The sequence below is a fragment of the Gasterosteus aculeatus genome, chromosome 9 (genome assembly GCF_964276395.1).
Source record: "Gasterosteus aculeatus chromosome 9, fGasAcu3.hap1.1, whole genome shotgun sequence".
In the NCBI taxonomy this organism is placed as follows: domain Eukaryota; kingdom Metazoa; phylum Chordata; class Actinopteri; order Perciformes; family Gasterosteidae; genus Gasterosteus; species Gasterosteus aculeatus.
Window position 1 is genome coordinate 17346282 of NC_135696.1, and position 12675 is coordinate 17358956.

At 45.9% G+C, this 12675-nt stretch overlaps 2 protein-coding genes across 3 annotated transcripts; one reads left to right on the forward strand and one right to left on the reverse strand.

The window, feature by feature from the left end:
• Positions 1-175: 175 nt before the first annotated feature.
• Positions 176-10888, reverse strand: gatb (glutamyl-tRNA(Gln) amidotransferase, subunit B). Of its 2 annotated transcripts, XM_078109168.1 has the most exons (14): positions 10735-10883; positions 9600-9753; positions 9377-9490; positions 6264-6462; positions 5934-6056; positions 5680-5793; positions 4779-4863; positions 4190-4234; positions 3849-4041; positions 3544-3677; positions 1094-1172; positions 821-955; positions 558-730; positions 441-525 (listed from the first exon to the last, which is right to left on the reverse strand). In XM_078109168.1, the coding sequence occupies exons 1-13, from the start codon at positions 10881-10883 to the stop codon at positions 605-607; spliced, it is 1650 nt and encodes a 549-aa protein (XP_077965294.1). In that variant the 3' UTR covers positions 441-525; positions 558-604. The 2 variants fall into 2 exon arrangements, with proteins under 2 accessions (XP_040042466.2, XP_077965294.1); XM_040186532.2 differs by having other exon boundaries at positions 176-730; positions 10735-10888.
• A 125-nt stretch (positions 10889-11013) lies between these two features.
• Positions 11014-12181, forward strand: dctpp1 (dCTP pyrophosphatase 1). Its single transcript, XM_040186533.2, has one exon. It carries the CDS (start codon positions 11014-11016, stop codon positions 11659-11661), a length of 648 nt encoding a protein of 215 aa, XP_040042467.2. The 3' UTR covers positions 11662-12181.
• Positions 12182-12675: the final 494 nt, after the last annotated feature.

Below are 12675 nucleotides of genomic sequence, written 5' to 3' on the forward strand. Positions count from 1 at the left end.
GAGGGAGCTCATTAATTGCTCTAAGTCTGGTTGTCTGAGCGGTCTCAGGTTTTCTCTTAATCATGTGTGATTTCCAGCCCTCACAAATTACCATAATTGGCAACATGGCAGTTGCCCAAAGCACATAAAGTTGTAATTAAATACTTCTATTGAATTATACGCAGGGCTGCTTGGATGATTGTTTTGTTGAAATCACAATCCTCTTTATTTCCTCACCCAACCATTTCAATTAAACATTTAATGAAGTGCTTCGTTTTTCAGGATATTTAACATGTTATAAGTTTGATTCCACTCTGCCGCAGAGAGCCTTAACCAGAAAATCTTTATTCATTTTTAAACACATAAACATGGAAGTCACTGGTTGTTGTTCTTCCCTATTTACAAAAAATGTCATCAATAGTCAATAGTTCATCAACCATCGTTGATCAACCATCGTGTCATACAGCGGTACCGTGTACTGCAGCGGTACCGCTGCATTGATCGGTGTCACGGCGCTCTTCTCGGCCACACCTGTCATGCTCCGGCTGTGTGTGTGTGTGTGTGTGTGTGTGTGTGTGTGTGTGTGTGTGTGTGTCTGTGACATGGCTCGGTCTTGCAGTGCATATCACAATGTCTTCTCTTGTAAAATTGCCCTCACCAGAACCGGGTCGGCTCGGCCTTTGGTCTCTTTCTGAACCAGGCCCATCAGCTTGTTCAGAACCTTCTTGTTTCCGTTTCTGATGGCGTGAACCTACGGAGAGCCACAACAAAACACAAGACCTCTAAGAACGTGCAAAACTAAACAATAGAATTACGGCAATTTGCATGTGCGAGCCCTCACCGCATCAGGGTGCGAGTCCACAACCTCCTGGCAGATGTTGTGCAGCTGTGTGGTGTCGCTGACAAGACCCAAGTCCCCCTCTCGGATGATCTGAGGGGCCGTCTTGCCCGGTGACCTCCACATGTCCTGGAACACCTGCGAGAAGAGGAAACCAGGATGACGCAGGTGAAACTAGAACACAAGCAGCCCCTGGCGGGGGTGTGTGTGTGTGTGTACACAGTGTGGAGTGACGGGGAGAAGCGGGTAATTGCACGCTCTGAGCAGCAGACTGACCTGCTTGGCAACCGGAGAGGAGATGTGTCCAGTTTCCTGGAGTTCCAGCAGCTCAGCCAGAGCAGACGGAGAGATTGGACTGAAATCAAATTGAAGGTTTTTTGGGGAAATTACTGCTTAATAGATGCAGAAAAACGGGAGAGCGGGAGAATCAGACTGAAAGGACAAAAGGGTCCATCGAAGTTTGCGACGTGACTATAATGCGTTTGACTTTCCAATTTCTGTGCAACTCACGTGGATAAAAAGATGAAAGTATCCATCTTTGCCCCTCGGTTTGAACAACAGTGGTACCAGGCGGCTCAAAATCTCAACTAATGCATTAAATAATAAAGTGAAATTTGATAAAAAGAAAAGAAGAAACAAATTGTGCAAAGGCAGAAAATAGATTGATGATGATTACCGTCATTACTGGTGTGATACGGATCCGTTCTGACACAAACACTTAGCGAACAAGCACAGGAATTGAAATAGTTTGGTAGATAAATGATCAGCATGTGAAATATAAAGTAAACTTTTGCTCATATTAGAGTTGTTTCCATGCCTCCACAGAGCATTAATGTAGGCCTGGTGATGTGTATATATATATAAATATATCATATATATTTGTATGCCGTCACCGGCCTGCCAAAAATCCCCCCAGGCAGTGATTTTTTTCCCTCATCGGCCCCCCCAGCATCCATCCCGAGGGGACACCCTGAAAGAGACGAGTGGCTTGTCTCACCTGCAGGAAGCTGAAACATGTCAGGTGAGTTTCCCCTCTCAGGTTACCTGCCCGAAATGCTTCAAAATTGCTTTTTTCATCTCTGCTACTCAGCGACCAGAGGGATAAAACAGTTGGGACGCATCATACAGGACAGGCGACGTAGAGACATTTTATATTCAAAGACCTTCGTATGGGCCAAAATGTCATGTTTAATGAAGACTGTTCATTCTGTTCACCCCAAAATGCCAATTAGTTTCTTCTCCGCCTGCAGCTCTTCACCGTCCTGCCGGCCGCTCTTTAATTTTCTTTGAGTCTCCGACTTTCAACCAAAGAGAATGCAACATCATGCACATACTGACGCCAGCTTCTCGGTGGTTTACTCACACGCAGACAGTCTGGGAAGAGGAAATAAATGAACCCTCAAAGCGTCTGTGCCCGTTACCTTTTTCAATTTAATGTACTCTGTAATGAAATTAAGAGAACAATTGAAAAAAATGAAAAATATCCATTATTTATATGTATTTCTAAATGTATTCTATATACATATATTTGTTTCAAGTTTAACAATTTGCAGTGAGGTTTCTAAAGTCTTAATCTGGCACAACAAAGATGCATCCCACCCAACGATATCCAGCGTCTCAGTGCGCCATACACGGTGGGACACCAGTGGCGTCATTCTTTCACTAGATAGCAACGTCTCTTTATATTAGAAATATCAAAATAGGATTTTGTTCAATTTTAGTTGAGTGTTGAGTGTAAGAAATAATGATTTCACCAACTGATGGTCATCTGGTCGAATTTACATTCATGAGCTCAAAGAATCCAATAATCTATGATGTCACTCGGACAACACCAGTTCATAACAGAATGCTGAGACCAGCAAGGTTGACATGCTGCCAGGGTCCAGACAGTTTAACTATATATGTATATACATACATATATATATTATATATTCTCAGCAATCTCAAAAAGGAAACGGTTCCATAACTAAATAAGGTCTTTCCTATTGAGCCAAGAAGAATTATGATTCTTGTTGGCCTGCAAAGTGGTTTGGTAAACTAAATATCAATACGACCCCCGGCTCTCGTTTTGATTCAAAAAGGATGAGAGACAAAATTGGCCTCCAGTTCGGAATTCGGGCCGCGTCCAATCGCATTGGAACGACAGACAAAATTGCGAGACTCCCTCCAACATCCAATACCCCTCCTAATGAGCAAAGTTTATTAGAGTTATTGCTTTAACTGGTGTTATAGATCTAATGTTCATGTTTATCAAGGGGGCGGGTGGGGGGGGATTAGTTCCCCCTGCACAGCCTTCCCCGCTAATGGGATTTTTTTTCTTTGTGTACCGGATCTATCTGTAAAACCATCTGCCATGAACGCTTAATTCCTTGAAGTGTCTCGGGCTTACGTTCAGTCATGAGTAAACGGATATGGAGCTCAACTTCTGACATCAGGTGAACTAAATCGTGTTTTTCACAAACAAGTTAAACCCCTCAGAGCAGCGGCTTGTGACCGAGGAGCCCGGCGGGCTCTTCTGTGCCGCCATTACAGACGGGGAGAGGTGACGGAGTGAAAGTTCACAGGCGGACCTGAACAGCGAGCGTCGTGAGGGTGTTCAGCTTCCTAACCAGCGAGTGGTTTCATCTTTAAGACACCCACACGCGAGCAGAACAGTTCTGCATTCATGAGCCGAGACCAATCCTGCACGGCAGAGGGACACGAAGGGACGTGGCTGGACGACTCACCTCTGGCTCACGCTCATGTCTCGCTGTTTGAGGTGACCCACCAGCTCCTTCGTCACCCAGCCGATCACCTTCCTCGGCTCCTTCGTGGTCCCCTCCAGCACGGCCTCAAAGAACTCCGTGAGCCCGTCCTCGTTCTGCAACGACAGCGCCGCGAACATGCTTTCACCACTTGCACCTGCACGTTTGCATCGCTCGGGCCGGGAATCAACCCAGCGGAGTCCGACTTGATCGGGTGGAGATTAACAGAAAGAGCAGATGCGGTGACGAGAATCACGTCTCCTCTCTCGCCCTCCTCACGGACTCACCACCAGGGTGAAGCTGTGCTCGGGCAGGATGCCGTGCGTTTGCACCAGCCGCTCTCTCTTGACGCCGGGTAGCTCCGGCAGCGCCGCCTTTATCTCCTGCACCACCACAACCTGCCGCGCGTCGACGCCAGCGGGCAGCGACGCGTTATCCTCGTACACGATCAAAGGGGGCAGGTTGGGCTCCGGCATGAACCTGGAGTGGAGGGAGGGGGGAGGGGGGGGATGCTTCATCACCACAATCTTTTTCTCTCCATCTACTTGCCACTCTTTCAGTCACTCAGAGCAGGATGTTCTTCCACATCATGAGTCGACATCAATAAAGCAAATAAACGTGCGCTTACCTGTAGTCCTGAAGACCCTCTTTGTCCCTCATAGGAATGGTCTCCCTAGAGAAAAAGATGATTATTAACGTAGCTAACTTAAATCAGAGATACCTGAACTCAAACAATTAGTTGCTCGATGAGTCAGTCGGAAGGAGGTTTGCCAAAACTTCACTGGTTGAAGGCTCTTAAATGGGACGATTTGCTGTTTGGACCGAATTTATCTCATAGAAATGACTTGCTATCATCAATACTGGGGCTGCCGTGTTCTCTGATGTTTTGAAATCATTGTATTCTCTGATATTTACATATTTAACGCTCTTCATGTTCCAGTGACCTCCGTTTGAACTTTTATATTTGACAAAGGGGGAAAAATAAGTCCTTCCACTCCCACGGCGCGATCGACAGGTACACAAAGGCGCAGAGTGGCGTTCACCAACCCAGACTGCCATTAGCGGAAGCATTTATAAAACTTTTAGAAGCTTGCTCACTCTAAGTGGAACATAACGCTCAGAACACGGGACGACGGCGCCACCCAAAGATGCCTCCATTCATCGTGATTACCACCATGGCCGGAGGGGGTGTCACACTGGCTCTTCCCTCCTCTTACCCTGACTTTGAATCGTATGCCCGGGTCTCGTTCTGCACCGTGCCGCCTCTCTGCAGGACTTCCATCTGTCTCCGGATCTCGTAGTCTGGGGACGCAAAAGGAGAGTAACTAACGAGAGCACAAGTACAGGCAGGACGTGGCGGTTGAATGGGACACTTAACGCGTCGCCGCTACGTTACGGCTGTGAGAGACGATGTTCTTCTGCAGGACTTTTGAATACAAACTTGTACAGTATGCAGTGGTGTAAATGTGCAGCATGTCCCCCGTGCACCAGACGCTTCCTGGCTGGAGGTCGTCTTTCTTGAGTGAATCTCAATCGACCGTGTGCGACGTTAAAGTTGACACAAAATCTACGCTTTCTTAAGTGAGCAGCCGCTTGAAGACGATTCGGAATCACACGCTGCAATCACAGCTAATTGCTTGTGACTGGTTAGTCCAAAAATGATTACTGTCAGTATAAACTATGCTTCCTTAATGTCTCTACATAAAATGAGCAATATTTTCTTATTTTGAAAACGTAATGTTTTTCCTGGCTACAGAAAATGCATGTTTTTCTCTTTGGCTTCCTTGAAGTTTGTGTTTGTGTGACAAAGTTCTCCTTTAAATTAAGTAAGAGCAGCAATGCCACAGCGTGATATTCCCTTTATAAGTCTTACATCGCAAATCCGACTTAATAAACGTACACATAATACAGAAATATGTAGTATTTTACTATTTAAATTGGTCAAGGTAAAGCTTATATTCTTATATACAGTTTAATCTATAACAACTGGTTCTGGACCTGTGTGTGTGTGGCCTCATGCAGCCAGTTGAGACCCGATCACATGAAACCGTGTTCAAAGATCCTCCCCGAATACCCGTCGCACCCTTAACCCAGACACGCTGGACATCTGGAACGTACCGATCGCCCTGGCCAGGTATCGGACGCTGTTGATGTTCTTCACCTCTGTCCTGACGCCCAGAGGCTCCCCCGTTTGGTGGACGGACACATTGGCGTCCACTCTCAGCTGTCCCTCTGCGGAGAGAGACGGACGACATGCACGCAAAGCGGGAAATAGGTTTGGAGTTTTCGAAGTTTCGGAAAACAAAAACAAAAAAACAAAAAACATAGTGAGGGGGACAGAGAGACACACAGACGGAGAGGGGTTTCCATACCGGACATGTTCCCCTGACAGGTGCCCAGGGCTTGCAGGATGAGCTGAAGCTCCCTGACGGCTGCGGCCGCCTCCTCTCCGCAGCTCATGTCGGGCTCCATCACCAGCTCCATTAGACCTACACCTGTCACACGTGAAGACAGCTCTGAAGGTGTCCGTCCCGTGGAACTCTGGAACAAACCTCGGCAGCAGTCCCCGCTTTGTTGAGCAATTTAAACCACGTCTGACTGAAAAAACAGTACCTCCCTCAAAACTTTCCGAAATCCTTACTATATTTTCGTGACTAATTGTTGTGTGTTGAATAGTTTCTATTGTTGAATAGCACGGCTACCTGCTCGGTTGAGGTCTATGAGCGTCTGGCTGCGGACGTCATCGTGGAGGCTCTTGCCGCTGTCCTGCTCCAGCTGAATCTGCTTGATGCTGACGGTTTTCTTGACGACCTGGCTCCGGTTCTTTCCTCCGAGGAGGCTGTAAGCGAGCACGCCGTCTACCGCGATGGGCCGCCGGAGCTGCGTGATCTGGTATCCAGCCTGAAATTTTGGATATACATTTTTCTAGATGATGTGCTTTAGATCATTCGAGCATCATTCTAAAGTCAGAACCGGAGCTCCTGGAGACAACACGTGGAAAGACCGCCGCCACCGCACCGTGCCGCCCTGCAGCAGCGGCTGTCCTGGGTTTGTGTAAAGATGCGGCAGGCACCGTCAATTAAAACCCCGTGAAGGCTGATTGGACCGAGCCGCCGCTATTAATGCAGCAGTTCAGTGCTGGCACTTCACTCAAGGTTCCTTTTTAGAAAAACATAAGAATGATCATTTCATCCGCTCCTCCACTCCTGAAAGAATCACCACCGAGTACGGATTCCCCGTGTTACTATGGCAACCACATCACAGGAACTACACGTTAATAACACTTATGCTAAGGAAAGTGGGGACGTGGGAGAGGACATGGGGGGGCAGTTAGTCACAGGCTCTCTATTCAATGTGCCTAATTGACACAATCAATAAGTTCCTCCTTTTGAATAGAATAAGAGATAAAAAAAACCTCAGGAGGGTTGTTTAACTACTGTTCTTCTTGGTGGATTCAATCACTAAATCTGCAGGACTTTTTGTGAATACCATTTCATAATGCCGCTTTTCAGAAATCCTCTGTTTCTTCCAACTTCCAACACATGGAAGGCTGAGGACAGTCTTCTCCCAATAAGACCCCCTGTTGCCACATTTATTGTTGTCCAATTACTCCCTAAGCCCCGGGAGATGCTCCAAACGCTCCCTGTAACTCTTTTTACATCACAGATGCACGCATTCTCACATAGTGTTTAGTGCATTGGACAAGTACACACACACTCCAAACCCCCCCACAAAAAAAGCTGTAAACCTAAGAGGAAACATTATTTTTATGGCTTGCCTGCCATTTCAATTGAAAGGAGGAGGAGGAATCATTTCATGAGCAACTGTGGTGATTCACAAAATGCAATCAGGGGTTTCTAGTGGAACATATCAATAATACACGACGCAAATTACAAATGTATTTTGCAAGGGCGGGATAATCCCCCCCCCCCTCGATCCTCCTCCTGGTTCAATTTTATGAGCATTGATTACACTCAAACTTTAGGTCGTATGTGGAAAGTATTATCTGCATAATTTAAAGCACTCTGACTCTTCAGGTTATCAAGCAATTTCAAGCCAGGTCTCTCTTTTTGAATAGTTGATGAGACTAAATAAACAATTATTTAAACGAGGCAACAGCAGCTATTGCGTGCAGAGACAACAGTAAACTTTATGCACAAATAGACGGTCCAGTATCGACCGGCCGGCATGAGTTGTTTGGGATATCTCAGAGAAAAATCCAGATTGCAATTGGGTGTTATTGTTCCTGCTGCGCGTGTGTCGGCTTCTTGAGAGTTATTCCAAAGGACGTGATGCAATCTTGGGCAAACACACAAAAGAGCAAGAGAAACCCAACAGTAATCCCTCTGCATCTGGGAGAATTTTGCTAGAATGTCGAGTTGCATGGCCTCTGGGGAGATAAGCATTGCCCAGCATTGTAATTCAAATATGTCCAGCTGCAACTGTGTGATAACCAGTAAAGTCTGTGAAATTTTAAATGGTGGTAAAACTCCATCTATCTACAGAAAGCTATCGTGCTCCATTAACCCGTAACAGTCATATTTTCACAATAAAGTCAAGTAATCAAAGAAATTAGAGCAGAAACCATTCAGATATATCAATGGAAGCAATCATTTAAATCAGTCCTATTACACTAGAAATTGTGCAATAAAAATACCAGCTGGTGCTCTGAGTCAGTGTATTTCTGCTTATTACCGCTACGTCACGGGGTTACAGCATTTTCATTTGAAGCCGCTTCTTTTGGGAAATTCACTTAAGCTCTTCGTTGCCCTCCTCATCACCTTCCCAGTGCAGTGTTAACATAATATCTTAGGAAGGGAACGACCGACCTCGAACACTCAGGACGCAAAATTCCCCAACAGCCGTCTTTGGAGAATTTCTCCATTTATTAGAAAAGGTCTTTGTAGGGCAAGTCTCGAGTTCCTGTGACATTTGGTCTTTTTCATCTAAGCTTTAAAATGTCACTCATAATAGAAGTCAAATTACCCTTTGGGCTCTGAGGGGTAGTGAAACTTTGCCATGCGAGCCCCACATTACAGAGAGCAAAGTGAGCATCTCTTGGGCAAAGCTGTTAAATGGATTTATCAGTGAGTGTCCTCTTCCTTACCAGGCGGCCATTTGACTCGTATGGCTTGTTGTCGGATATTCACATAAGTAGCCACATTCCCAAGTGATGACCGTGGGACTGATACGCTGCCCCCTTTAAATATCGTGCTGGTAAACGCGTTCTACCTCTTGGATTTGCTCTGCGTCGTCACTGTTTTCTTCATCACCGTAACTTCCAGTCCCAGCACGCAGCTATTTTTCGACAGAAAAGCTCTGAAAACCTTACTGCAAATGAGCCGGCACGCGAATGCCGACCGATCATTCAAATGATGTGAATAAAAGAACGCCATCTCCAAAATCATCAGCAAAGAGGGAAATGAGCTGTGGAAAATGTTCAAACAGAAGTGCACTAAGGGAAACGAGACCGTTAAAGAAAATGCCCAGAGTGTTTCTTTAACAGCTTTCGGTGCCATTCGTCCGTGCGTGTGGCAAACAGCCTTTTTGCTGCTTCAGCAGGACTTGCTCCCTATTTCAGTTAGTGCTCGTGGCCGGGAGAGTGCAGTGGGAAAGCGGTGAGGGAGAACTTGGGGGGGCGATTGAGCTTATATCAAAGCTAAATCAATGATGCAGCACGGTGTGCAGGACTGTAGTGTCTTTGCGATGCCGTTTGTCAGATAAAGTACCCCATTAACGTCTGTGCTACCACCTCTTAAAACCTAGGTGTTGCACGGAAAGCAACAATTGAGAGAAGCGCCCGTGAAGAACTCACGGGGAGGTCGGCGTAGAAGTAGTGTTTCCTGTCGAAAAGGGATTTCTTGTTTATGGTGCAGTTAAGAGCCAATCCCGTCATCACCGCCGCCTCGACACATCGCTTGTTCAGGACCTGGGGGGGGACGCACATTGCTGCGGCATTAACCGAAGAGCTCACAAGAAAAGGTTGACATGAAAATAAAAATAAAAGGTTGTCCGATTCCAGTTAAAACAACACTTACGGGTAATGTGCCTGGTAAGGATGCATCAAAGAGAGACACCAGGGAGTTGGGGGGGGCTGAGAAACCAACCGGCGAGCCGGAGAACAGCTTTGTGTTGGAGTTAATCTGGGCGTGCACTTCCAATCCCACCACGCCGACGAGGTGCTGGGAAACACTGGGGGGGGGGGGGGGGGGGGGGGGGAGATATTTGAATACAACTCAAAGTGATGCTGTGTCGTGGTTCCCTTATACACACTTACGATTTGAGTATGCAATGTGCTAAAGATGGAAAATGTACTAAAATGATAGTTGTAGTAGTAAAACATGTACTACTACTATTACCAGTAGTAGTACATTTGAATCCAATGCAGCAATACAGTAATCATCCCACAATGCAATGCAGAAAGGAAATAAAGGTAGGCAGAATGATTGAATCTTTGAAAAAACATTTGGTTTGCGAAGTTGAATCACAGTTAACTTGTCATTCAATGGCATTTCTTGTATATTTCCGCTAAAAATATTAAGATATGGTGGGCCTACGTAGTGTATGAACTCTTATAAAAACTAGTACATACTACTATAGTAAGTATACAGTCTCTTGTTCCCGGAGACAAATGATACATTCCTCCTCCTCTGCGCATGTGTTCAGTACTCTGGAAAAACATATGGTGGTGTGTGTGTGTGTATATATATATATATATATATATATATATATATATGTGTGTATAATGTATTTAACAAATACATGGGGAGAGCTTGTAACAAGAAATGGGTGAATTACAATAAAATGGGTTTATCAACGTTAAGTGAGTTACATCACTGAATAAAAGAAAATAATATGTCAACTGCAAATGTCCAAACTTTAAGAAAGTAAACATGCAGCGTAGCTGCAACTCTCAGAGAGATAATTAATTGACTATAAAGGGTGTAAACACAGCTTGTTTCTCTCCAGGTGAGAAGTGCAAGTATCCACGGAAGAAACCTGATGAATCTTGATAACAATTATCTTTTTTAAACAGGTCGACCGGGCGGAGGAATCTCATCCATTGGTTGTTGTTAAACCGCATTGTTTACGGCGGGCTGGTGGAGGGACACGTCAGGGGCACCATGGCGCATAAAGTATTCCGCTGTGAGTTTTACTGACATCGTCACTCACCTCTTCGCTCTCAGCTTCGGTTGACTCTCGCATCGCGAACTTGGTGCGCTTATCCTTCTAATGATACACGAAGCCTTTGGGTACAATAGTGAGATTCGTTTATTCATCTTATGCAGCAGCTCACTTACTGCTACGGAGGGGGCAGCCATGTTGTTACGTCACAGAACAAGGGAGTTGTAGTGCTTTAAACTGACAGTTTACGCCACAGCGGACGAAGCTCTTTCCGAGGTAAAAACTACAAATACCAGTCTCGGGTGACTTTGCGGTTTCCTACATATAATGCGTCATTTCCGCTTTAAAAACCGGCGGGACTTCTTCACATGTTTGCAGGCCGCTGTTAGATCACGTTGTTTACTGAATAAAACATTGCTTTTACAGACGATTAAAACAATAGAATCCTTCAACATGATGGCTACAAACGGAAAGGACGCCTGCGGACAAAACGGCGACGACCCCTCCGTGTCTCTTAACGGCGGCAACGACACGTCCCACTCGTCGGCGGTAAACGGGAAGAAAGCCCCGTCTCGGAACGGAGGAACCGGGGAGGAGAGGTTCTCCTTCAGCCCGCAGCCCACCATGGAGGACATCAGGCGGTTGCAGGCGGAGTTCACGGACGAGCGGGACTGGAACCAGTTCCACCAGCCCCGCAATCTGCTGCTGGCCCTGGTCGGCGAGGTGGGCGAAGTGTCGGAGCTCTTCCAGTGGCGGGGGGAGGTGGCCGAGGGCCTGCCCGGTTGGACCGACTCGGAGCGGGAGCACCTGGCGCACGAGCTCAGCGACGTGATGATCTACCTGGTGGAGCTCGCCGAGAAGTGTCGCGTCGACCTCCCGCGGGCGGTGCTTCGGAAGATGGCCCTCAACAGAGAGAAATACCCCGCGAGCAAAGTGCACGGATCGGCCAAGAAGTACACGGAGTACGAGGACTGAGTTCAAGTTGGGCGATCGGACTGTTTGCATGCTGCTGTTTGCCACGAGCTGCTGCTGCTGGACATTTTAAATGGCTTTTCTTCTGCGTTGACCTGTTGCATATCGATGTGAAAAGGTTCTTAACGTGTGCGTGTGTTGTGATCCACGTGTTTTATTTGGCATGTCACGTGGCAATAGTTAAGTTTAAGTTTTAGCTCCTCATTGATCTGCGTGTGTGAATTTAAGGCTCTGCTGTGGATAATTCTGTTGTGCAGTGACTTCTGGAGCGTATTGAAGAATATTATTTCTCACTGATCTTTTTTTTTTTTTTGGAAAACATGTTACCAAGTGAAATGGAAAGTTGGTGTCCCAAACACTGATAAAATAGTAATTTTGTTTTTGAATTGAGGTTTAATCAACATGTTTTATTCACATCGGTGTCCCAAACACTGATAAAATAGTAATTTTGTTTTTGAATTGAGGTTTAATCAACATGTTTTATTCACATCACAACAGAAGTAAAAGCTTGCTTTAAATTGTTTATCGTCTTCTCTGCCACTCATTTCTTCATGCAGGTTATGGGGTGTAGTGTTAGGTGAGAGTAAATAAGTGCCTTAAAATGTTTGACATTGGTTATTTATCTTTAAAGTGGTCTTAAATGTTTTACAGTAACAGTCGTGTTGCGAGGAGCAAACATTGCCCTCGGCGCCCATCGGTCGCTCAGAGGAGAAGCATCACTTGGACGCTGCTCTGTGTCCACGTCCAGCCTCGCTTCAAAGCAAACGGCTTTTATGTTCAGTGACTGTCTCTCTGCAGGCCACGTTAAGAATGAGTGATCGTCTGCTTTCTTGGTGTGTCCAGAGAAGTGGAAATGTAAAGCAGCCTCCTCCTTCTCCTCTGCTGGCACTGGGACATCGAAATACATTCTCCTTTTAAGCTCATCAGAGTGTTAAAGAGAGGACCAGAGCTTTGTTTCTTTCTTGAATTAATAGTAGATATTCACAGCAGCCATCCGAAAGTTGTTTTTCATAAATC